We start from the raw sequence: 26743 nt of genomic DNA, 5'->3' as shown, positions 1-26743 counted from the left end.
TAGCACGAAGCTGCTGCATAACACAGGGAGATCAACTCGATGATGGGTGATGACTTGGAGGGCTGAGATAGGGAGGGTGGGAAGGAGTCGCGGGAGGGAGGGGATATGGGGATATATGTATAAATACAGCTGATTCACTCTGTTGTACAGCAGAAACTGGCACAACAGTGTAAAGCAATATACTCCAATAAAGAGCTTTAAAAAAAAAAACACATTCATGTCAAATGCTGTCAAATGCTATAAAGAAAAATAGAGTAAGCTAAGGAGGACAGAGAGCACTGCTGGGGGTAGAGTTAATTTATATTAACAAGCAAGAATAACCAAGGAAGGCCTCACTGAGAAGCTGAAAATTAAGGAAGTTAGGGAATACACCATACATTCAAATGGAGGAAGGGAGTTCCAGGAAGATAAGAGAAGCCCCAAAGGTCTAGAGGAGACAGTGGGCTTGGTGTGTCCAAGAAACAACAATTAGGCAAGTGTAGCTGAAGTACAGTGGCTCAGGGAAGTGATAGGAGATGAGGTCAGTGGTACCAGATCACAAAGAGTTTACTTTATCCTGAATTTGATAAGAAGCCATTACAGAGTTTTGAATAGAGAAACGACATGAGCTATGTTTTCAGAGAACTACTACACTGCTATGTGGTAAACAGACCACAAACAGCAAAGGTTAAAGCAGGAAAGCCAGTTAGGGGGTCATGCGTTAGACCAGGAGAGGTATAATGGTTTACTGAACTGGCAGGAGGTGGGTAGTGATAGAGATACTAACAAGCAGTTAAATTTGAGACACATTTTCAAACAAGAGCCCGCAAGATCTGTGCTGAGAGAAGTGAAGGACAATGCTGAGATTTTGGTCTGAGCAACTAAGAAGTGGGTCTGGTTTGTTAAATTTGAGATGCCATTAGACATCCTAGTGGAGATACTGAGTGAGACCGAAAAATAAGGCTAGGACACTCACTATAGGTTAAAAATACACAGATTTCCAATGAAGGCTTAGTCCTTGCCTTTTATTGCTCTGTTAAAATGAGGCTTATACTAACCAACACTTAGATCTCCCTTGTGCTGCTTTTACTGGATGGTTAACAAACCTACCAGAAAGACTTTAAAAGGGAACTAACTACAACTAAATCTTCCAAATCATTTCACAAACAATTCTCTTTAATTAAATGTTTAAAGTTTACAAGGGTTTAAGATAAAAAATTGTTATTTAAAGGTTTTTTTAAAAAATCCACCTTAACTAAAAATTCTCATGCACTTTTTTTAGACTCCCTCATAGCACCAAACTCAGCAAAAAATTGGTTGTTTCTGAAATATCACAGCAGTCAGACAACCGGTTATGGCAGTTCAAGCAACAGCGTTGATACGGGACAAAGGAAGAATTACTGAATATTCAACAATAGCTAAAAAATATTACCAGAAAGTGACAAACACTGACAGAATCAGACAACTCGGTTATCATTTAACACAGATAACCAACAAATATTATGGATCTACAAAATATGAAATTACGTTTAAGAAATAAGATATATACAAAAGAACACTAGAATTCTGATTAAATTTACTGAGTGAACAATTCAGTGAATATGTAAGTTTTCTCCGTTTTTAAGATATTAAAAACACTATTTTATCTTTCATTTCAATATTCTAGACTACAATAAATTACTTTAAATCTTACATAAATCTTGCTTCATAGATATACACAAAATTATTTCTCTTTGGGATAATTTTTTCCCCATATTTTAAAATTTCTAACCTGCAAAGAGGGTTTTACCAGTCAGCATTTCAGCAAAGATGCAACCTGCAGCCCACATGTCAATGGCTTTAGTATAATTATTAGGAGAAAGTAAAAGACGTGGAGATCTGTACCATTTAGTAACCAATCCTTCAGAAAGATGACCCTGAAAAAGAAACAAAAATATACTTTCTACTTTAGCTGAATAACAGTACATAAAACATGATTCATTAAAGAATCCTTAATGTAAAAACAAACTGCTATTGTAAAATCCTAAAACAATACTGTTGATTTCTATGCCTATTTTCAAGGCTCTTGTACTTTTCAGGCTGAATGGAGGTTAAACTCCCCCTGTAACATACCACCTATAAAATGATGTTCACATGAAGTCTGCTAACCAAAGTATACTGTAAGAATTTAGTGTTAACTCTAGGCCACATATTTAAAACATGTTTCAGAGGAGGAGCTATTTTTCACTTCAAATCTCAAGTTAATGAAGGAGCAGATATGCTTTAAATCAATGAGAGAAAGGCAGGAAAGAGCACCAGAGTCGCTGTTTATAAAACATAGCCAACCTCCTTACTGATAACCCAGAGGACCTGGCTTTACTGCATACCCCGTTCCTAATCAATTTTACTGCTTTACTTTTAAGAATTGTTTGACAAAAACAGTTACACATATATTGCCTTATTTCATCCTTAAAACAACCCTAAGAAAATGTGAAAGTAGATATCAACACTCAGATTAAGGCATCTGCTTAAGGTCATACAGCTTAGCTGGATATAGAAATGGAACTCAATTTTAGATAGTGTAACTCCTAGCTCAGTGTTCTAGCCAAAATACTTCACTGTTATCGATAAACAGGATGTGGTCATCCATTTCATTTTGGTACTCAATTTCTATGTTAAAGTTTTTTAAAAAATTAAGTTATACTCAATGTGAGAAGATACATGGAAATGAAAAGACCTGTCATGTGCTATGGGAAGCCAAGCAAGCAGGCTTCCTAGGGATGCTTTATAACCAAAGCAGCTCCATTTTTATATTTTAAACATCAGAGTCCCAAATATGATTTCACTTGAAAACTAAAAGACCAGTGTTTGGCTCAGCAAATTAAAGCAAGCTTTTATCAAACGCAAAGTTACTATGAATCCTTTTGGCTATTCTTATTGCCTACTTTACGTGAATTTATATTTCAAACTAAATTAAGTTTACTAAACAAGGCATAACAGAATAGTATACTCAAAAGGACCAAAAAAGACATAAAAGTTGAAATACCTTCAGATAGGACCACCTTCTGCCCTAAACACATAAGGATACATTCTACTTTTAAATGAGGGAGAATTTCAGTTATATAATAAATATAAATCAATATAATAAATAATCTTACATTTTTAAGAATTTGTATTTAGTTAGGATCCCACTCCATCTTCATTTCAAACACAGGGACATTGTGAATGGAAAAAAGTTACTATGTAAAGTTTAATACAATTAACTAACATTCTGCCACAACACACAGAGGAAATAGAAGCACCTATATCTGGTCAGTTTAAAGGTCTGCCTCAGCTGACTTTCCACATACCTTATGGGAATAATGGGGATCCATGATCCGTGCAAGACCAAAGTCACCTATCTTCAGCACCAAGTCTTCAGTATTAATGAAAAGATTAGCTGGTTTGAGATCTCTGTGCAGTACATTTGCTGAGTGAATATATTTGAGCCCACGTAGCAGCTGATACATGAAAAGCCTGGCATGCTCTTCCAGTAAAGGGCCCTGCTCCAGCACATTAGCCAAATCTGTCTCCATGTACTCCTGAACAATGTAAACACTGTTCAGTTCGGTAAGACAGCCCACATCATCTGTTAACTGGCTTCCACTAGGACCAAGAATTTCGAACACCTTCACAATGTTATCATGGTCAAGTCTTCTAATAATTTTGATTTCACGTAGAGCATGTTTGACACTCTGGGGATCAGTAAGGACAATTTTCTTGATGGCTACTCTTTTGTCACAGTCATTGTCTACAGCAGAAAAAACCAAGCCATTGCCTCCACAACCCAATGGTTTTAAGTCCATATACCTAGAGCCCAGATCAAAACCATGAATGTTCATCAGACTTTCAAATTTCTCTGCCATTATGAAACCCTTACTATTGCCTTTTCCTTTCGAATTGTTGAACTTGTGTAAATAAGGAAGAAAACTGGCATCAAAAGGAAAGATCTTTCAAAAAGGTAGAAAAAAAATAATTTTGCTTCCACAGCAAGATGGTTTCATTGCATATGCCAACCAGGCCCGTTGAGTTCCCCTTAGATTTCAAGCTCAAAAAGCTCTACTCATACTGAGAATTAAAATGATTGCAGTACTCATAGTTCAAGAAAGGGGCAGCAACTCTGCAGACATTTAAAGAAAACACTCAAGAAACTCAAACGGAATGAAATGACATACTATGCACTCAGATTTACTGTGCTGAAGGATTTAACATTTAACAAAAATGTGAATAAATATGCACACAACAGGCTTCTATGAACATTCTCCTCACAGTGCAGATACATTCAGTGTTGGACTGGTCCTGAGCAGCATCATTCTAAGGTGCTGGTAAGCACTATTTCCGTTTTGCTTCTTTTCTTCCTCTGTTGCTGTATAGCTCAACAGGAAGCCCTGGCGGCTGTTGGTTAACAGAAGATGTCTTTTGTTAGTGATCAGGTGGCTCCAGCTCACCACAATCACAATCAAAGCTACCGTCCATCTTACTCTGATACAACCTGGAGGATGAGAAAAAGAAGGAAAAGAGTCACCACTGTAGGAAATGCTCTTCGTCTTTGTTTGGCTGCACCTCATGGCATGCGGAACTTCTGTTATCGAACCCATGCCCCCTGCAGTGGAAGCAAGGAGTCTTAACCACAGGACCACCAGGGAAACCCAGGAAATGCTATTTTATTCAACTCTGTAAAATCACACAAACTGGGCATTTAGCTATAGGCTATTACTGATACATTAAACTTATATATTTACAGTCACTAAATGGAAAGATTACCATCAAAAACAGCTATCCATGTTGTAAGCAATTCACATGCGTTGGCTCAGATGCCAGACCCCACCATACTAAGATCCTTTATATTCTTTAGGTCATTAGCTTGTAAAATTTCTTAAATGCCAATGAGCAAAGGAAGGCTCATAATATTTTTAAAGAATTCTTTAGAATTTTTGAGGGGAAAGCATTAGTAACATCTTTCTAAATATATGTATGTAATAGCCTGCAATATGTTAGTTCATTAAAGAACATGTTTACTTATTAACTTTGCCTAACACTATCTAATGAACAAAAATGTAGCAGTACAAATAAGAAATTTGCCAAACATGTTCTTAAATTTACACACAAGTGAACTTAAACACTGAATAAACCTATGACTAAAGCCCATGAAATGATGTTTAACTTCACTGATAATCAGAAAAATCAAATTACTTCATGAAGATAACATTTCAGATTGAAAAACATTTTTAAGACTCTCAACTGTTAATATCAAGTCTGGAGAGGACTGTGCAAAAGCAGGAACTTTCATACAATACTGGTGAGTTTAAATCAGTAAAAACATCAAAGAACAATTTGGCATAAATACATAAGCAAATAAATATCATACCTATGACTTGGCAATTTTTCTTCAAGGAAAACTCCTTAGAGAAATGGTTGTAAATGAACATACAAATGTTCACTTTTTTTGCAATGCCAAAATATCAAAAACAGCCTAAACCTTCAATAATAAGAGAATGAGTTATATTCATATAGTGAACTACCATATAACAGTAAAAACGAATAGAGATGGTTGAAATCATCAAATATACACCAAATTTAAAAAGCAAACTGCAGATAGGAATATGCGTGCTGAAATCGGTTATTATCAAGAGGATAAACATGAAAAACAACGCTATTTTAGGGTGCACACAGATGTAGCAAAAGTACAAAAAACATAAGATTGATAAATAACAAATTCATGATAATAATTACCTTGAGGAATGAAAGAAGGGATAAGAATCAGGGTAAGATTACACAGCATGCTTCAACTGTATTTTTAATGTGTTCTTTAAAAAACACTGAAGTGTGACAAATTATTAGAATGTTAAAGTTAGGCTGTATGTAAATGAAGAGCTCACATTATAGTGGGGGAACACAAGCAGACAAAAAAAAGTAAAACACTGATATTAGATGGCAATAAGTGGTGTGGAAAAATAAAACAGAGAAAGGGGGCAGAGGGGATAGTTAGCAAACGCCTCTCTGATAAGGTGTTATTGGAACAAAGCTCCATCGGAGGAAGTAAGGAAAGCGGGTGTGCCTTAGAGATGCTATGTGGGAGAAACTGTTATAGACAGAGGGGCTAGGACCTGAAAGCCACTAAGATGAGTGTTTGTCTTGTCCCAGAAGCAATGAGGAGGCCAGTGTAGTAGCTCATTTAAATGTACAAGCCTATAAGCATGTAACACAGCCTAACCCTTAAATGTAAAGGCTTCCTCTTGCTGACTTTTGATCTTAAAGCTGGTATAAGGGTATATACATCGCTATTTTCTGAATGGGTTTGAAGGGATTGGAAATAGGACAGCTGCAACAGTCCTCTGTTCAAAGAGCTAATCGTTTAAAGGCAAGGAGAAAATTTATCAGTGTATGAAATAAAGCACTCCATTCTGAACCTGAAGATGTAACAACTTTCAATCACTTTCAGGTGTGGCTTAAGAACTGCTAGGACGCAAACACATCAGCTATTTCGGTGGTGAAGCTTTTGTACAATAGAATAATCTACCTTTATTTCCTGCCTGCTTCATTCACATACCTATATACTTCAAATGTAGAAATAGAAGATTCTGAAAAATAAAATAAGGTAACAGCATTTGCCTCAATCTGAGCAAATCTTCAATTCTGAGAAATCCACAAACATTAAAAATAATGTGTGAAGGGGACTTCCCTGGTGGTGCAGTGGTTAAGAATCTGCCTGCCAATGCAGGGAACACAGGTTCAATTCCTGGTCCGGGAAGATCCCACATGCCTCAGAGCAACTAAGCCCGTGTGCCACAACTACTGAGCCAGCGCTCTAGAACCCACAAGCCACAACTAGTGAGCCCACATGCTGCAACTACTGAAGCCTGCATCTAGAGCCCGTGCTCTGCAACAAGAGAAGCCACCACAATGAGAAGCCCACGCACTGCAACAGAGTAGCCCTTGCTCTCCGAAACTAGAGAAAGCCCGCATGCAGCAACAAAGACTCAACAAAGCCAAAAAAGAAATAAGAATAAAAATAAAAACAATAATAATAAAGTTCTCTTTAAAAAAATATGTGAAGAAGAAATTGATGATACTAATAACTCAGAAACTAAGTAGATAAATGATCCTTATGGCAATAGCTTATTTAATAAAAAGTGATTTACTATCCCTGAGTTATTTTAATAAATGAGTGTTTCTTACATCTACTTAATATTGCAAAGAACGTTAATAGCATAATAGCTTTCTTTGTTTCACTATGACAGAGATGGCTTCTTCTGTATGCAAGTATTTTGTCTGCTTCTCAGAAAAAAAAAAACAAAGCCAGAACAAAACAAACCAAAAAAAACACAAACAAGCAGACTCCGCAGACTCCTAAAAACTCTGTAGCTTATTAATCTATTTGTAGTAAAACATTTAAAAGTTAAATTAAGGTTTGCAAATAAACTTTTAAATTAGAAAAAATACTTCAGATTTTCAAAGCGCTTTAATTAATACTGCGTGCCTCCCCCCACTCCAATTTTTTCTATTTATATACATCTTGATTTTTCCTGTTCCCTACCAAATATCCTAGAAAAAAAAAAAATCAGTATGTTTTGGGACTTCCCTGGTGGTCCAGTGGGTAAGAGTCCAGGCTCCCAATGCAGGGGGCCCAGGCTCGATCCCTGGTCGGGGAACTAGATCCTGCATGCATGCCACAACTAAAAGATCCCCCACGCTGCAACTAAGACCCAGCACAGCCAAAATAAATAAATAAGTGCCAAAATAAATAAGTACATAAGTAAATAAATAAACAAAATAACAATGATTTTTTAAAAAAATAAAAGAAATATTTGCTTATTTTAAAAAATCAGTATTTTTCAAAGGCTGCCCAGTGTTTCTGAAATTTTACATTTCTAGCCTCCACGTGAAATAGAATGTTTGTTCACATCTATCTTCTTTCACTAATGTAGACAATTCCTTAAAGCTGTCAAGTTTTAAGTTTTTGATAAATGTACATTTTTATGTCAGTTTAACAGACTTAAGAACCGTAAAACCTCTAAGTACTCTCTTAAGCTTCCAGTTCACTAATACAACAATCATGCAAAAGCAAATATAATGCTTCACTAAAAACAACACCATTATTATAATAGCACGATAGTAGGAACTGCAGCCAGATTATGAGAGAGAGAGAGCTCTCCTCAGATTATGAGAGATTTCTACTCAAGACCTCCAAACCACATCTGCCCCCTTTCAATTTTAGTGGGACCAAGCATTACAGACCAGAAACAAATGGAAGGATGAGAATGCCCTTTCAGAAACCTCAATGACTGGTCAGCATTTACAGGGGTAAAGAGTGGGTAAAAATTCATTTTGGGGAAGGCAGGAGCTTTTGCCTAGGCTAAGAACTGCAGAGTTCTCATTACAGGTTCAGAGGATGATGATACTGAAAGCCTTGAGCAGACTCTACAGAAATGTGAGACCAATCTAAAAAAAGAAGGTTAATATTTATCAATAAAAATGTAATTCCACTAGACAGTGAGGACTGTACCAATAAAAAATGGGAGGAGGGGTGAGAAGAATATCCCATTATTTACAATAGTGCTTGCCCAGTGAGTTGCCTCACTGCTCTGAGTAGTATTCTTCAAAGTCCTTCAATATCTATTTGACCAAAAGCTATATAGCACCTTTTCATCCAGGAGCCTGAAGAGTAAACCCACCTTAATGTGTAAGTTGGAGGTAATGTTATACCTCTGGATGATAGAGTGGATCCAGTAAATGTTTTCAATTCAGTCCTGCTCCATTCAGCAAGTATTTGCTAATTATATGTTACATACTTGTCAATATACTAACCACTGGGGATAAAATGGTAAGTAAAAATAGGCTTGAGCCCTGCCCTCATGGAGTTTATGGTTGGAGACAAATAATAACAAACAATAGGAAAAAGGGGAATGCAGAAGGGAAAAGTGGTACAGGATGGTACAGGATGCTATCAGAGCCTAGACACTGGGGGATCTGACCTAATTAGAGAGGTCAGGATGTGTGCCTCTGGAAGCCCTAAAAAGCCAGAGGTCTCTCATGCTCCTCCTTAGTGACCATGAAAACAGCTTCTTCCTTATCACCTTGACCCTTATGGCAGCTATATTCCAAATCCTGATCTCTCCAATCACCCCCATCTTTCACATCCATCAGAGAGCTCCTTGGGCATGTACATGCAACTCAACTGGATCATCAGATTACTCGTCAGTGCATTCTCCATCCACATCAACAACCTCTAGAAATGTCTCTCATTTACACCATTTTCTCCATAATCTTTCATGTTTAACCTCATAAAAGCAAAGTTCAAGGCTTAGACTCAGGAAAGATCTGTGGTTCTGTATTCCTTTTGCACTTTCTACACACTTCAAGGGAGGAAAGGGAAAACTATGACAGGATAGTAACTTAAAAATGACCCTTCCCACACCTTTCCAATTTCTGCCTCCAAATATTACCTGTGCCGACCAGCCTCAGTGCTAATACTGTGTTGCTTGGAGAGAGATCACTGGTTAAGTTTTAATTAGCTGAGTCAATGTTGTTTTGTTTTTAACAACTTGGTAAATAAAATGAAGTGCAGAGAATGATTTATAAGAATGAAGTTGGCTCTTTGGTCTTCTTTCAGTGATTCACCATAACATGGAAGTAAAAGCTCTCTGTGTAGCCTAGGCTGGGTACCAGCTTCCAACACTTATAAACACAGAACTGCATTAGACATAGCTGTTGCCTCAAGCTCTCCTTTCGTCCTTAAATTGCCTCCTGCTTCCTGTCAAGTTAGCCTACCCCCACACCAAGGGAAATGCAGGTACTCTGAGTCAAGCCTAAGTGTGTGAAGCAAAGTTATAACATGCAAAAGAAAGAAAAGACAGTAGAATAACTTCACTCTGCCCCATCTCCACATTCTATAGAAATTGGATTTTCCTTCCTTTCTCATCCAGGAACAACTTGGTCAGTGTCAGAAAGTACCAAGTTTGAGGTGAGGGCCTTAAACATAAAGGTTATTTGTTTGGTTTTCTCTTCCATCTTCTATTCTGCTGCTTCTCCGGTTAAATGCTGACTTGGGTCAGCCTGATCACACTCACTCACTCAATAAACACCCGCCTCCCCCTACCCCAGCTCTTGCCTATTTAGCTCCTCTCCAGGGTCAAGTGAGTAATTTGAGTTAACTGGCATTTAGCCAGCCTCATATCTCCTCAGCCAAAACTCAGTTGCTTCTGGAGTGAAGGGAAAGGCTGAGCTCTACTTACATTCACCCAGGACTGTCTCCTAACCCTGGCACGGTGAGGTGTTGTTATAGCAAATTCACCCTTCCCAAAGATCATGTTCTCAAGCTCTCATCAAAGCTACTAAGTTTCTAGGGCAGAGAAGGCCAAAGGCTACAGCTTAACTGTTTGCTCATATGTATTCCTGACAAAGCCATTGCTCCTAACGTAGGGTTAAGCCTTCAAGAGTTATCAGGGACCTCTCTCAGGATTTAGACCCTAAAGAGGTCCAAAGTGCAAACCTGTGAGTGAATCATCTTAGGAACCTGGTGTGGGAGGGAGGACCTTAACCCTTAAGAATGTTAGCCTAAAAGACTTTGCCTGCTCTCAGTAACTACTGTTAGCTACAGAGAAAAACTTTCAAAGATGAATGATTACATAGCTCCTAACAAAGTATCCAGTTTTTTAAAAAACTCCTCTTCTACTCCTAACTTCTGTTCTTAAATTGTCTGAACCTTTGTCTAAATACATTTTAACATTAGGGACTTCAATTTTAAAAGGCCATTATAAGATAAATGTCATCACGTTTATTTTGATACCCATTTCTAGTTGCTATTTACCCTAGGTACCCATACTGGAATATCGGAACTTCACAGACCAGCTAGACAAGGCATAGAATCTCTAAAGACCCATCTATAGAAACACAGTACAAGTGTTTTACTTCACTAGTTTTTGCTCCCACTTATGCTGGGATGCCCAGAATGGTGGAAATGTGACTGAAATTGCTATAAACCTAACATTAAACAAACACAATCCTTTTTACAAATTTATGGCTGGAAAATTTAAAATTATTATAATAACACTTCATCACTCTCCTATCTTCCTGAGCTCTCATTTCTAACGTTTCTCTCCTTACTAATGGTAAGGAAACACTGGAGGCAAATAAATAAGCAGGAGGCATGTAGGCAGTTTCCTTCCTCAAGTACTTTTGGAAATCTAAATCTAAGGATTCCAACCAAACAAAAATGAATATAAACTTCTGTAGCAGTCAAGATAGGTTATACAGTGTTACAGTAACCAATAACCCTAAAATCTCAGTGACTTAAAAAACTTTTAAGTCTGGCTCACGCACATGCAACAAGTCCAACATAGCTGTTACCTAAACTCTTGAAGTAGCTACCATCTCTGTCATTGCCACTCAATGTGGCAGAGGGGAAAAAAGTGGGAATATCTCACTGGTCCCTAAACCTTCCTCCAAAAATGATACATTTCACTTCTATTCACATTTTATAGACCAAAGCAGGTCACATGGTCACACCTACTTCCAGGCAGTAGGGAAATGCAATCCCAACATGGCCCAGAAGCAGAGAAAACCTAGACTGTTTTGAACAGCTTTCACTAAACAGCTTCAATTCTTCCATCCATCCACTACATTTTTATTTAACAAAACCTTGAGTGCTTACCAAATGCCAGGCATTGTACAGAAGGGGTCAAAATAGTAAAAAAAAAAAAAAAAAAAAAGAAAAAAAAAGTCTCATGGAGCACCTACTCAGCACATACTCACTCCTAGAGCAATGCGGTATCAAGACTGTTGTCGTAGATTCCTCCCTGTCCCACTAGGCTTTCTTTCTCTCCTCTTTTCTAATAGCATTTTTCTTCCTCTGTCTTTCACCATCCATTCCCAATCTCATCTAATCTCTAATCTTCAAATCCTCTCATCTTCACTGTCTAGGGCACCACCCCCCTTCCCTTTGTTGTAGTTCTATTTTAAAATAAAAGGTTTGGGACTAAGTAGCTTTACTGACATTTTCTGAGCATAATTCCTAGTAATTTAGTAAGCACCTTAAAAACTATGAATGAATTAGTGTAAATAACATTCTACTTGGTAGTAGAAAGTTTTGGAGAAGACAAGCTCTACCCTCAATTTTTTCAGAATTTGATCACATTCTGACCTACCAAGTGGGAACATCAATGATGACTCCTAGATATGGTACTTTCCTTTCCAGGCATTCCCCCAGGAACCTCACCCTATGGAGAACACACAGGTCTGCCAACACAAAGCAATTGATTTCAACCCACTCAGACTGAAGAAACAAAAACAGTTCAGCTTTGTTATAGCTCTTGGTTTGTTTTGCTGAGAGGGACTGTGCCACTGAAATAGTGTCCTATATAACCAGATAAGCAGGATTCTATAAAAAGTCCTACTAACCTATGTGATAGCAAGGAGGTATCATGAAGATGAGGTATCATGAAGATATGCAAGACTCTGACATTACTCTGATTTAACTGTTCTTTACTTCATCCTAATAGGGCCTATGGCATCTAGCACCACAGCTTTCCAAACTACACATCAAAAGTAACAGCTGTCATTTTTGAGCTAATCCTGGTGAGAGTCTTAAGAAGGCCACATTGTGCAAGGCCATACAAAACATTTCTGGACCCTCAACAAATGGAGACAACCACATGCTTGGTTTTACAGAGTCCCCAATTTTTAAAAAATGATTCAGAACGGCATGTAACTTTTCTGGAATATCTTTCCTCCTTTGTTTCTCATTTTCTCCAGACCTGAACAAAGTTTGCAAAAGAAAAAATAGTGTAAGTTTCTTAGCAGATTCACACTACAGTTTGTCACTGTTGGAAAATTCCTGTCTGATTTCACTAACCCCATATTAAAAACAAAGAAACATGAACTAAAGAGATCTGAGGTCTAGTCCATATCTGTGGCTAAATTAGCTTTGTAATCAAAGTATCTCACATTTCTACATCTCGGTTCTTCATCAGGAAAACGATGTAGCTAAACTACGTGATTTTTATGGTCTCTTCCAGCTCCAAAATGTTTTAGGTTTAGTGAAAGGCTCAGGATTTCCACTCTTGATTAGAATGCAGAAAGTTGCAAGACACCCTTACTCTCACTATAAAACATGATAAGCTGAATAAGCTACAAAATTGTATCTTTTTTTTAAACATCAGAAAGCTAAGGATGCAAAGAACTCTAAATAAATTCTAGAAAATGTCAAGCTCTTCATAAAACAAGAGACCATGGCTATTCTCATTTCTTGTAAAGTGGCAAAAAAACCAAGAGATCTTCTACTAACAGGACTAAAAAGAAACCAGCCAAAATGATAAATTTTAATGGCTACATGTGGATTCAGGTAACAGATTAGAATTCAGAGGAAGCCCAGTTACAAGCCCCACCTGCTAATTCTTCCCCATGGGTGTTCACTGAGTGCACAAGTCTGAAGCCAAGGCTGGAAAGCTGAGAGAAAATCTCATGAAGCATATGGGCCTGCACTGTGTACAAGACAGATGCCCTCTTAAGGTGGAGGTCAAGACAGGAAGTATGAGATAAACCCCTCCAAGGCACTCTGAGTGTATGGTAGATATTCTTCCTAAGAAAATGGGCAAAAACATGAGGTAAAGAAAACCTGAGGTGGTACTGGAAAGTGAATAAAATGTCCAAGCAATCCGAAGAGCTGGCAGCTGGGCCCAAAAGTAGAGAGCCCAAAGGTTCAGAAAGCTAACAGGGTAGAAATATGTGATGAGACAATGGACAAAAACTTTCCAAAACTGATAGAAGACATCAACTCACAGACCTGAAAGCTCAATGAACCACAAGCAGGATAAATACAAAGAAACCCATACTTGGGCAATCATAAACTGTTGAAAACTTGGGGTGGGAAGGGTGGAAGAGCAACTCAAAAGCAACTATGGAAAAGAGGAAAAGCATATACTAGGGAAAAACAATAGGAAGAATGGCTGATTTATCATCAGAAACAATGAAAGCCAGAAGACAACAGAACATCATCTTTCAAGTTCCAAAAGACATGATCAACCCAGAATTCTAAATCTAGGGAAACATACTTCAAAAATGACGAAACTGGGACTTCCCTGGTGGCACAGCAGTTAAGAATCCGCCTGCCAATGCAGAGGACATGGGTTTGATCCCTGACCGTGGAAGATCCCATATGCCTCAGAGCAACTAAGCCCGTGTGCCACAACTACTGAGTCTGCGCTCTTGAGCCCACGAGCCACAACTAACTTAAGCCCGCGTGGCTAGAGCCCGTGCTCTGCAACAAGAGAAGCCACCATAATGAGAGGTTCGCAAGAGTATCCCCCACTCCCCACAACTAGAGAAAGCTCACACACAGCAACAAAGACCCAATGCAGCCAATAAATAAATAAACAATTTTAATGATGAAATAAAATCATTTTCAAAGAGACAAGAACTTGTCTCCAACAGACTTTCACTACAAGAAATACTAAAAGAAGTTTGTTACAGTGAAGGAAAATAACACCAAACAGAACCCCAGATCTGCAGAAAGGATCAAAATCCCTAGAAAGGGCAAATAACTGGAAAAGACAAAAAGCCTTAAAAAAAAAAATCAATCTACATGTTTAAATGTCTTTAAGACACTATTGTTTAAAGCAAAAATAATAACTGTATTGGGGTTATAGCACACGTAGAAGTAAAACATAAAGAGCACAATGTGTTAGAAGGGGATAAACCAAATCATGCAGTTGTAAGGTTTGCAGTGTTAGTGAAGTAGTTTATATTATTCAAAATAGACTGTGATAAATAATGAAAGGCTCATGGGTCATCTTTAAACGCCTTCTCTCTTTTTGGTCATTATGTATACTTAATAACATGCCCATCAATGGGGAGTAAAGGGAAGGAAAAAGAGAGAGAATTAAGTAAATCAACAATTGTAAGTAATGATTTATTTTGCCAAGCAGTTTTTGTGTACTTTTACATCAGTAATAATACAAATACATTAACATTTAAATACCACAGATTCAGGACTTCCCTGGCAGTCCAGCAGTTAAGACTCCGACTCTGAGCCCCCAATGCAGGGGGCACCGGTTTGATCCCTGGTCAGGGAACTAAGATCCCGCATGCCACGTGGTGTGGTCAAAAATTAAAAAAAAAAAAAAGAGAGAGAACTTTAAAAATTACATTATGGGATACAGCTCAAAAGTTCCAACTTGAGAATACAAATAATATTATCTGCTACCTATATATCCTACATTATCAGCTTTTATAAAAGCAATTAATGAAAAATATTTGTTTATATTATAAAGGAAATCATAGCACTGAACATGAGAACAGAATTTTTTTAATACTTGAATTTTAAAAGAATAGAAGAAACAATAGCAAGCATAATAAGAATGTATTACATGTGAAGGATACTACTCTTACACTACATCCTCCTAACAACATTGCAAAATGGGTCCTAAGATCTTTAGAGAATTTAAATAATGCATTAAAAATCACACATCAGTGACAGCCAGAATTTGAACCTCAGGTTTCAAACCAAAGCCCACAATCGTCTCTCAAATAATAACGTAATTCACTGACAAGTACACTACACATTCCCTCCCAACCCTTTAGTAGGAGAGTATATTTCTTATAGGCAGAACATTCTTCTGCATAATCAAAATATAATCATCAAAGTCAGGAAATTAACACTGGCATAGTACTACTACCTAACACTCAGATCCCATTTAATAAAGTTTTTGCAATTGTACCAATAATGTACTTGAGAGCTAAAAAAAACCCAGTTCAAAATCACATTACAACGACTACAATGCAATCTTTAATGAATGAAAAACAAACATTTTACATAGTGCACAAAAATTTACTGAGCATTTGCCACGTGTCAGACACTGTTTCCTGATACAGTGAATAATAAGACAGTTAAGGTTCTTCTGCTTCTAAAGAGTTTACATTCTAGTGAGGGAAGACTAACAAGCAAACATAACTTCAGGTTTGGCCAAGTGCTATGACTGGGTGGCTTGGAAATGGCTATCTAAGGAGCTGAAGCCTGAATAATAAGATGGAACCAGTATTGCTAAGAGATGGGAAAAGAGTGTTCCAAACAGAGGGAAAAGGAAATACAACCTAGAGCAGGACATAACTTGGTATTTTGGAGGGAAAGAAAAGATGCCAGTGTAGTGACAGTGTCCTAAGCAAAGGGAGCAGAGACTGATGCAAACACATGAGGCAGGATTCTGAATTTTATAACTAACAAAGCTACTGAAGGATTTTAAGCAGACAACTGGCATGGTTTCATTTCCATTTTTAAAAGATGATTCTTGCTACTGGGAGGAGAATGCACTGAAGAAGATGGTCAAGTGAAAGCAGAGACTAGTTAAAAGCTATTTCAGTAGGCCACATGAGATGATGGCGACTGAGAATAGGCTGGTAGAAATGAAGATGAAAAACGGGACAAATCCAAATGATATTTTGGAGACTAGGAAAACTTGGTAGGTTAGATACAGTGGATAAAGGGAAAAATAGGATTTAAGGATAACTCCTAGGTGAGAATTACTGATGGGGAAGACTTGGAAAACAATATGAGAGAAAGAGGTCTATTTTGGATATATTAAGTCTATTTAGGTGGGAAGGCTAAACCAAAAATATACATTTGAGAATTATTCACATTTAAGTAGTATTTTAACAACTCAACTGAATGAGACCACCTATGGAAAGAATCAAGAGAAGGGGGGAAAGTCCAGGATTAACCTCTGGGATATGCCAATACTTAGGTGAGAAGAGAGAAGCCTGTAAAAAAAAGTATGACAAGGTGTGAGGTCGAAGGAAAAATGAGAAAATGTGTCCCATAAACTAAGAGAAGCAGGTGAACAGGCAGAAAACTGTGGTCAACAATACTGAATGCTGCTACAAGATCCTTTAAGGTGGAATTGCTAAATGGGTATCACTGGTAACCTTGACTAGAGTGCTTTCAGTGGTGAGATGATGACAGAAATCAGTCTGGAGCTGAAGAGCAAAAGTGGAGAGAGCACACAAAGACAGTTCTTGAAAATCTGCTTGAAAGAGGATCAGAGAAATGAGGCAGTAGCTAGAGAAGAACATGGACTCAGAGGAGGTTTTATCAGAGATTTCTATTCTATATCTGCACTGTCGAATACAGAAGCCAACAGCTACACACGGCTACCAAGCAACTGAAATGTAGCTAGCTAGCATGACTGAGGAACTGAATTTTTAAAAACTAATTTCTGTTTAAATAGCCACATGTGGCTTAGTGGCTATATTGGACAGCATAGCTCTGGAGCACACTTGTATACTAATAAAGATGGCCCAAAAGAAAGGGCAAAATTCTTGATGCAGGCAAGAAATGTGACCTTAAGAAGTCAAGAGAAGGAATCCAGAGCACAAGTGGAGGAGTATACAAGGGATATAACATGAATGAAACAAGCATGAAATCATGTAATCCGTGGGAACCACCAAGACCTAAAATCAGAATATGCATTAAGTTTGGTTGGAATCTTAAACATAAGACTAAATACAGAAGGCTATAAAAAGCTAAGCACAAGGGGAAGGGAAGGTAATTCAAATTTACTATCTATTAAGTGCCAGGCATTTTCTAAGTGACAAGCTATTTCTGTTACTCAGAACCAATCTCATTTTACAAACAAGCACTTTTGCTCCGAGAGGTAAAGCAAGTTCACTGAAATCACACTTGAAGTAAATGTCAAGATTTGGACACAGGCCATCCTGACTTACTCTAGGGTTAGAATCTTCCACAGCATAAGGTGGGAGGTTAAGAACCACTCAATGCTTCTATGCCTGGAAATAACAAATGGCAGATCAATCTAGCAGCTATCAAGAAGTGCCAAAAAGCTTGGAGGTACTTGGCCAGAGGCAAAACTGTCCCCTCAATGCTATCTGCAAGGTAATTAAAGAACATTTACTTAACATGTTATTTTTTATATTTTTAAATCCAAGTGACAATATCTTTATTGAGACAAACAGGAAAATGTATATTCCTGCAACTTTGATTATCTACATTACTGAACACAGGAGTATCAATCAGAAAATTGACATTGCTTTATAATTACTAAAATAATTAGTACGGACGCATATTAGGAAAGCAGGTAGTTAGAAACCTATTATCTCTCCAGTTTGTAAATGAAGAGGGAAATTATTAAATTAAGCCTAATCAGTTATTAAATTACAGCTTGGATTATTTTAAACTTAGTGTGGGCAAAGATCACCTAAATCTGTGCTGTCCAATATGGTAGCCAATGACTTCATACATCTAGTTAAGTATAAATTAATTAAAATTACCGGGCTTTCCCTGGTAGCAGAGTGGTTAAGGATCCGCCTGCCAATGCAGAGGACATGGGTTCGATCCCTGGTCAGGGAAGATCCCACATGCTGTAGAGCAACTAAGCCTGCGAGCCACAACTACTGAGCCCAAGTGCTGCAACTGCTGAAGCCCGTGTGCCTAGAGCCCATGCTCTGCAACAAGAGAAGCCACAGCAATGAGAAGCCTGCGCACCAAAACGAAGAGTAGCCCCTGCTCTCCACAACTAGAGAAAGCCCGCACACAGCAACAAAGACCCAATGCAGCCAATAAATAAAAATAAATTAATTTTTAAAAATTACATAATATTAAAAATTCAGTTCCTCAGGTGCACCAGCCACCTGTCAAATGCTAAATAGTCACATATGGCTAATGGTTATCTCATTGGACAGCACAGAATAAAGCACTTCCATCATCACAGAAAATCCTATTGGACAGTGATTAGATCCTCAATCTTCCTTTTGACTTTTCTTCAGCAGGGCCAATGGAAAGAGCAACTCAGAAAACCTGAGTTTTCCAACAAATCAGTCACTAACCAGCTGAGCAACTCATGTATGCATCACTTAGCAGTGCTTCCAGAAATGAACGTGCATTTTAATCATCTGAGAATCTAGTTAAACTGTAGGTTCTAACTCTTGAGATGGGGTCAACAGTCTGCACTTTCAACAAATTCCCAGGTGCTGCTAATACTGCTGGTCCAGAAATCACCCTGTGGGTACCAAGGTCTTAGATCTCTCTGGGCCTCAGTTTCTTTAACTGTCAAATGATGTACCTGGGGGAAGATCATGTCCATGACTCCTCCGTAAAAGCTGACATTTTATACTTTTATGGTTGTACAGAATTAAATGCACATAAATGTCTCACACTCTGAAGAGGCAGTCTCTTCCCTGAAGTAATTGCTAGGATTCTAACAAACAATTTTTGTGATACCATTTTTCCCATTTAAAAAAAAAAAATCAACTTTAAATGAAAATCAATGGGAAAATGTGATTCACTACAATCTCTGCACAACTTTTCAGAAATGGATTTAAAAGGCTGACATGTAAGACAAATCTTTTAAAAACTATCAGAGGGATACACTATATTTTCCAAATATGCAGTTCATGGAAGAAAAAACAACGGTGGATTCAGCCCACACCACTGTTACTTTAAATGCATCACCTCCACATGAAAAGCAACTCCCAGGCGAAAAAAAAAACAGTAACTACAATAACATTATTGTTTTTGTAAAGTCTCAGCCAGGACTCTGAGCAATAAAACCGACCAAAATCCCCATACCTCTAGCAGGCTGTGGAGCGACCTAACAGTCCACAACACAAGCTGAAGATGGTGACAGCGGGAAGCCAAATATGCTACAAAGGATTTACTTTTGAGGCATCTTTTAACAAGGGCCCTAGAGCAACATGCAATTCAAGTGGGCAATGCAAACAAGGAACTGGATAGCAGTGGTGAAGCTCCTCGTTTCATGAAGCAATACCTCATAGAAAGGAGACAGACTAATATACCCAGTTCATTTATAAATTCTGAATTAAGCATGACAGGTAATTACCTATATTCTTAAAACACACACACACTGGAAATACATGTTCAACCTCTAAATGATAGGATGCTTTGAAAACATATATTTGTATTTTTATATTTCCTTTAGTAGGAAATACAGTTTAAAGTTTGAATTAAACTTTACTAAAGTTCCTCTGTATAAATCATGCAATGTTCTTCCAAAAATCTCTGCAAAGATATGATTTACATTAATACACTTTACTGCCCACAAAACCCTTCAAATAAATCACTGAGAATTTAAATAGTATATACAAGAAAAACCTAGGAGTGGGGAGTTTTTTCTTCTCACTTTTAAAACAAACTGCTATTCTCAATTTTTTTTCCTCAGTCTTATTTTAAGCCAACCTGCTAAACAATGGCTTTCTACAAGTCAAAATATTTTATTACCAAATTTCAACGTAAGTCCTAAATTTGGAACTGTACATTCGGCTTATCTTAGAAAAAGACTGATGAAAAAATAGTGCGTATAACAATACCTATTCTAAGCTGTCTTTATTAAAACAGCAAATTCATATAGATCAGAAGAAAGCCCTATATATAATTCCATCAGAGTGAAAGGCTCATGTTCAGAGCTTTATCTGATTAAACACTGCTGTGCTTTTATAACACTTATTTAACCTACAGTAATTTCTAGATATTATAGATAAGTTTTACATTACCAATGAAAACAAAAGGTTAATTTCTATCCATACCATAAAAGTACTATCTGTCCTTTATAAATGATCCATAAAAAACCTCTCTCAATAATAACTAAGGAACTGCTAGTATCAAATATTTAATTGCAGCAACTGACCAGCAATTAATTTCACCTTTCCTCTCCACAAACGTTACAAAATTCCACCTGTAGGATATATGATATCCTTTTAAAATGCAATTTAAGAAGCCATTACTTTTTAAAAAAAACTGTGGCTCCTCTATGAGAGAGAGAATTACAATGTGGACAGGAGCATTTTAGCCTATCATTTAAAAAAATACAGTGTATTAAAAAAAAGGGCCACGTAGCAGTCCGTGGGCAGGATGAGTCATCATCCAACTCAAAACTTGCAGCACTTCTAAGCTTCCTCCTACCCGACCCCATCCCCTTCAGCAATGTACCCTGAGTCAGCAAACCTTACTAGTTTGTCAGTTATGAATCCTCACGATGCTTAAATGAACTTATGCAAGATGCTGCCACACTCTTAGTACTAACATTTGTCATTAGAACACGTGCTTTTTCTATTGCAAAATCAACTGACCTTCAATCTTCTCTGGATTCTTTATTACAGAAAGTAGCAAACACTTTCAATCCTCTTTTGCAAGTAAATGAACTGCAAAATATGGTCACATATAAAGGTTTTTCTAAATAATTCTCCATTTCCCAGAGCTTTTTTCTGAACAGTAATACTTAGGTGATTAAAACATATCCTGCTCAAAACTGGCATATTTCCTAGATGACTGCAAAATTACCGAATTTAGGACACCAATAAGTAACTTTACAAGTTTCACAAGGCAATTCTTATTAAGTGACGTAACACATATATATGAAAGGACTCTACGCTCCGTGGCACATAGTAAGCCCTTCATAAACATGTTTTAACTACCAGTTAAAGAAATGTAAAGTCTCTGCCACCCAATTAGAAATTATATCTCAAACATAAATATCTGACATTTCTAAGAAGAAACTCTAGAGGCAGTTCCCTTTCAGGGCCCAGTCTTGTTTGGTCCCTTCATTTTTCTAGTCAAGAATACTCTTTCCATCTCAGTTTCCCAACGTTAAAAAGAGAGGATGTGTCCAATAAGAACTTTAAAAAATAACAAGGCTAGACGAATCAAACATTCAGAAAACTACTCTGAAGCTGTTTTCGTTCCATTTTTGTCCCGTTAATTTTTCTTTCCCTTGACAAATCATCTTGTATCTGTAAAACAGTTAATACTCAGACTGACTTTAGGGGGCATTTTTAGCATTGAAGAAAAGAACATGAATTTTGCTGCAAAAGCAGTAGGTTTCTAATTCCACCTCACTATTTTCCCTTTACTGGACCTTTTCCAATGAGCGAGCAAAGGAAAAAATAAAACCGGAAAGGAATCAAAAAGATCCTGCTTTGAAGCGCTCCTATATAACACCTGAACCAGTCTTACTAAGCCAAGGAACAAAAGGCGGCCCCAACATCCTTACTTTTCAAAGCACCTCACCAAGTCAGAGGAAAATGCACAGCGCAGCGAGGAGGCCCCCTTTCAGGGAACTGATAAAACAAGTTTTCATCTGGGGACTTTCACGGACCACCATCGCTCCATGTCCCGAACGCAGCTCAGGCAAGGCTGTGTAGTCGAGGGGAAGGAAGTTAGGAATTACGGTTCGGACGACTTCTTCTGTACCTCCTTTACGACCAGACTCAACTCGGGCAGAAGACTTCAGGGCGCCGAGCCCAGCCGGGGGAGCGGCTCGCTACGCAATTTGCCGAGCGCAGTGGAGACTTTGCCCGGCCGGAGTCAGCTGAGGCCGAGTCACCCGAGCGCGATGGGGGAGGAGGCGCGGGAGCATTTCGAAAGGCGGCGTGCCAGGAAGGCGAGACTCCGCGCCACCTCCCGCTACCGGGGCGGGCCGCCCCTCCCGGCCGCCGCCGCCGCCGCCCCGCGCCCGCCGGCCGGGCCGGGCTTCGAACCCGCGGAGCCGGGCGCGGGCGGCGGAGCTGCAGCCGGCGAGCGGGGCCCCGGGGCCGGCGCGCGGACAGCGGCGGCCCGGCCCGGCCCGGCCCCGAGGCCGGCGAGGGGCGTGCCGGGTGGGAGGGGCGCGCCGGCCGCTCTGCCTGCCCCACGCGGGGACCCCGGCCCGCCGCCCGCTGGCCCGCGCGGGGACGCGCCGGCCAGGCCCGAGCGGGCGAGCCGGCGGGCGGGCCGGGGGCGGGCGGGAGACGGAACAAAAGCGCCTTTGTTGAGCGGCGGCCGCCGGAGGGTCACACACAATGGAGGAGGGAGCCGGCTCCACCGCCGCCGCCGCCGCCGCCGGGCCCGCCGCGGCGCCCTCCCGAGCCGCCCGGCCGGCGCGCCCCGCACACGTACACACACACACTCACGGGACTTCTCCGACTCATCGAGGGAGTGCGGGGCCCGCGGACAGCCCCCAGTGTCGGCTCAGGTCTCCGGCTGTGCTGGCGGCAGCGGCGTCTCCGAGGCTCTCGCTTTGCCGCAGTCGCCGCCATGTAACCCCGACCCGCGAGAGAGGGCGAGGAAGAGGGGGCGCGGCCTCCCGGAGCCACGCCCCCTCACGTCACAGGCTCACTCCACGGGTGCCCCCGCCCCCGCCCCCGCCCGGCCCCGCGCGCAGGCACGCGCCGGAATTTCCAACGCCCGTGACTGGGCTCGGCGCGCCGCGGGGGCGGTGGGAGAGGCACGCGGGCTAGTCAGGCGGCTCAGGTTGGGTGGGCTAGGCTGGGCCGGGCCGGGCAGAGGGGCTGGCGAAGAGGTGAACGGACGGGCCCTCTTTGCTCTACTTGCCCCAGCGTTAGAACACGAAGTGACCAAACTCTTTGCGAGCGTTTACCGCGCCCCTACTACGTGCAAGGCGCTGGACAACCTGGAGGAATAGGCCTTCGTCCCCTGTCCTCGGGGAACTAGGAGGCTGGACCTGAAGATGGATGGGCTAGAAAGCAACAGCCAGGGAACAAGGCAAATAGCGTTAAAGGTCAAGTGCTAAGGAAGGCTTCTAAATGAGGTTGGCCACTGGTGACCTTTCAGCTAAATGAGGAGCAGTCCATGAAACCAGAGGAGGTGAGAGGGTGGCTGTTCCTGGAACAGAATGAGCAAAGACAGGGAAGAGGAGAGCACCTGGCTGGTTGCAGGAACTGGGACCAGGCCAGTCTGAGGGAAGTGTAGAATTTGAGCAGGGGTGTACTGTGAGACAAGTGGGAAACGTAGATTGGTGCCTCCTTGGGCCCACTTGGACGAAACTCAAGCTTATTTATCATGGCTTATTGAACCCAAGAAGCCTTCCAGTGTTTATGTGAAATGAATGTAGGTATTTATGAAATTAGAGACGCAGGTCAACATATTTTTTCAATGACTTAATCACCATTCCTGATGAAAACCAAACGTTTGGCAATTCTTTATCCATTACTATGCGCATCCTCAAGCTTCAAGCACCAGGCGAAAACCACTTCAAAGATCACATAGTGGCTTGAAGTTAAGTGGTTGGGATGGAGTTTGAATGTTTTCCATTTTTTATATTTAAAACAGTACCATCTGAATACCAGGTGTAGAGGGCACAGTGAGTAGATAAAACCAAGAGAAAGGGGAGGGTTGTCCTAACCACAGAATTTCTTATTTCTGGATGCAGCCTTTCTGCAACAAGAGCTCCTTTGCTGTAACCATTATACATCCCTGCTGTCCCTGCTTTAGGCTCCCTTGGGATTCCTAAGACATCTTTCCTCCCCCATCCATCAATGTTTGATAACCAGGAGGAGGGGAGTAGAGAATAAATAATAAACACTGTGCATTCCCTCAAGGAGCTTATAATGTGTCAGCTCCTAACTTCCATCAAAGACCACCAAAATAACCTGTTGATCGAGCAAAGCCAAATTTATTCCTTACAGAAGAGATATGGAGTCTCAGTAGCAACTCAAAGAAGGAGGTCAAGAGTAGGATAGTTTCAGAGGATCAGGATTAGTTTAAGACCGGTCTTTCAACGAAAGCATGATTGAGATAGGACTAAATTTGTGATATAATCTTTCAGGATTAGCAGGCACAGGGAGGGGAGGGTTTTGAAGCACAACTAGAAAAGTCAACAATTGTTTGATAAACCCAAGAGTAATCTTGTTGAGGAGGGGCTGTTTACCCTGATGAAGGCTAGGTCCTTGTAATCTGTTGTTCAGTTAAATGGATTTTGAGGAAGTTCTTGAAACTGCAATAAAGATACTTGCAACTTCATCTTTTGGAGCAAGAATTTCTTGGAATTAAAGTCATGTTTATGCAGATGTTGCGGTTGTAAAGTCACTTTAAGGTGATGGGTTTTAGTTCTTAATCCTATTGTGTGGCTGTAAATAGTTTAAGTTCTCATAGTTTTTCAAACTGCCATGCATAGTGAAATCATTTTGGTCTATTATGATCTGCATTCTTTCTCAATGAAATAGAGAAAAACAAAACAACTAGAGAGCATAGCCTATAACAAAGGGTAAACATTGTTCTGTGAAACTTTTGGTTATGTATCATATTCCAGCAAATCTAAAATGTCATCAATTATGACACATCATTATTTTATGTACTATTAAGAAAGTGAAAACTATCAAAATAATGATACCCTATTGCTACATCTTGATCTCAGAGATACTAAAAGGGAGGAAGTACTTATTAAAATTGATGAACTATAAGGTATCTATAAATGTGCCAATTGGATCACAGTGGCACTATTTATTGCTCATTATTGCTGTAAGCTATGTTATTGTTAAAAAAGAGCTTGAAAACCACTGTTGTAGTGAGAGAATGCAGGAAAGGAACAAGTAGAGTACACTATAAGGCAGCTTGAGATGAGTGCTTCCTGAGCAGAGATGCAAATTACCTGCTCTTGTTGGAAGGAACAATTGATAAGGACTGGGGACATCAAGAAAGTTTCAACCAGAAGACAGAGTATTTGAGCTGGGCTTGATTCCATCAGGAAGTATGAGGAAAAAGAAATTTCAGGATGAGAGGGCAGAGTATTATACAAAGGCATGAATGTGCCGAGCACACTTTGGTAAAAAGTCTGACAGGCCTGGGGGAATGAAGGCAAGTTAGCACCAGACTGAGGCCTTATTTGGATGCCAGAACTTTTGGGTTTATGCTAACGGCAGAAGGAGAGGAATTTAGATGATTCAACTAGTATTTTAGAACGGTAATTCTGCTAAGAATGGGAAGAGTAGCTTAGATGAGCAAGAGGTTGGCAACAGGAAGAGGGCAGCAGGATCTATTGTTTTCTGCTCTGCATCACCTGCTTTACTCTGGTACCAATACTCTGATGTCCTTTAAGGAGCCACCCTTTCTTGTATAAGTCAGAATTCTTTTTGTAATAGTGACAGAAAACCCAATCCAAATTCTGGTTTAAGCATGAGAGAAAGAGAGAGAGAGAGAATGTGTCTCTAATTGGGCACAGAAAGGGGATGACAATACAGTGATATTCTTGGAGCCAGATCAACTGGACTTGATGAGGGGAAAGCCTTGAGTCACCCAGTTGCTTCCATTTTGCCTATTTGAGTTTAAATTCCCTCATTAGGCTACTTGTTTTATCTTTTTCCATTTTGACTGCCATCTTCCTATGAAAATAAACTGTTAATATCTTGATTTTCAAGATGGAGGGGAAAGTGTGGAATTTTTTTTTTTTTTTGGCACACGGGCTTAGTTGCTCCGCGGCATGTGGGATCTTCCTGGAGCTGGGATCGAACCCGTGACCTCTGCATTGTCAGGCGGATTCTTAACCACTGCACCACCTAGGAAGCCCCAAAGTGTGGATTTTAGAAATAAGACCACTAAGCTTGATGCCAATTCCTGGAAATGTTTTAATGTAAATCATTGAACACGATAGGTTAGGGAAAATGTAACAGTAAATAGGAGTCATCATGGATTCTTTTCAAGTAAATCATGACAAAAAAATACCACTTCCTTTCTTGATAGGATTATTATATTACTAAACAAAGATGTTGGTCATTTCAAAAAGTCAAGACACTTTTGTGGATAAGATTGAGAAATATGGGTTTAGATAATTGCAGAGAAATGTTGATTCAAAGAGTGCTAATTACGGGAGTGACATTAATCTTGAGGCCTCAAGTTCTCAAGAAAAATAATACAGATTTGTCCTCCATTGTCCAGACCTGAGCAACATTTTTATCGATGTTTTGAGTTAAAATATCAAATTTGAGGAAGATACAGAACTCAGATCATAAT

General features: G+C 39.6%; 1 protein-coding gene across 4 annotated transcripts in view; it reads right to left on the bottom strand.

The window, feature by feature from the left end:
- MAPK6 (mitogen-activated protein kinase 6) overlaps positions 1 to 23062 on the bottom strand; it is a 31686-nt gene extending 8624 nt beyond the window's left edge. Inside the window, exons 1-4 of one of the 4 annotated variants that reach the window (XM_057722201.1) lie at positions 22909 to 23055; positions 22011 to 22153; positions 3309 to 4489; positions 1751 to 1895 (exon numbers count right to left, since the gene is read on the bottom strand). In XM_057722201.1, coding sequence (XP_057578184.1) covers positions 1751 to 1895; positions 3309 to 3863 — 700 coding nt within the window. In that variant the 5' untranslated portion in view covers positions 3864 to 4489; positions 22011 to 22153; positions 22909 to 23055. Of the gene's footprint in view, positions 1 to 1745; positions 1896 to 3308; positions 4490 to 22010; positions 22154 to 22908 lie in introns of those variants that run through there. The other 3 variants (XM_057722202.1, XM_057722200.1, XM_057722203.1) reach the window with 3 other exon arrangements.
- Positions 23063 to 26743: the final 3681 nt, after the last annotated feature.

This window comes from Hippopotamus amphibius, chromosome 2 (genome assembly GCF_030028045.1).
Source record: "Hippopotamus amphibius kiboko isolate mHipAmp2 chromosome 2, mHipAmp2.hap2, whole genome shotgun sequence".
Lineage (NCBI taxonomy): Eukaryota > Metazoa > Chordata > Mammalia > Artiodactyla > Hippopotamidae > Hippopotamus > Hippopotamus amphibius.
The sequence above is the reverse complement of the archived record's forward strand: the minus strand, read 5'-3'. Positions and strand labels throughout refer to the sequence as shown.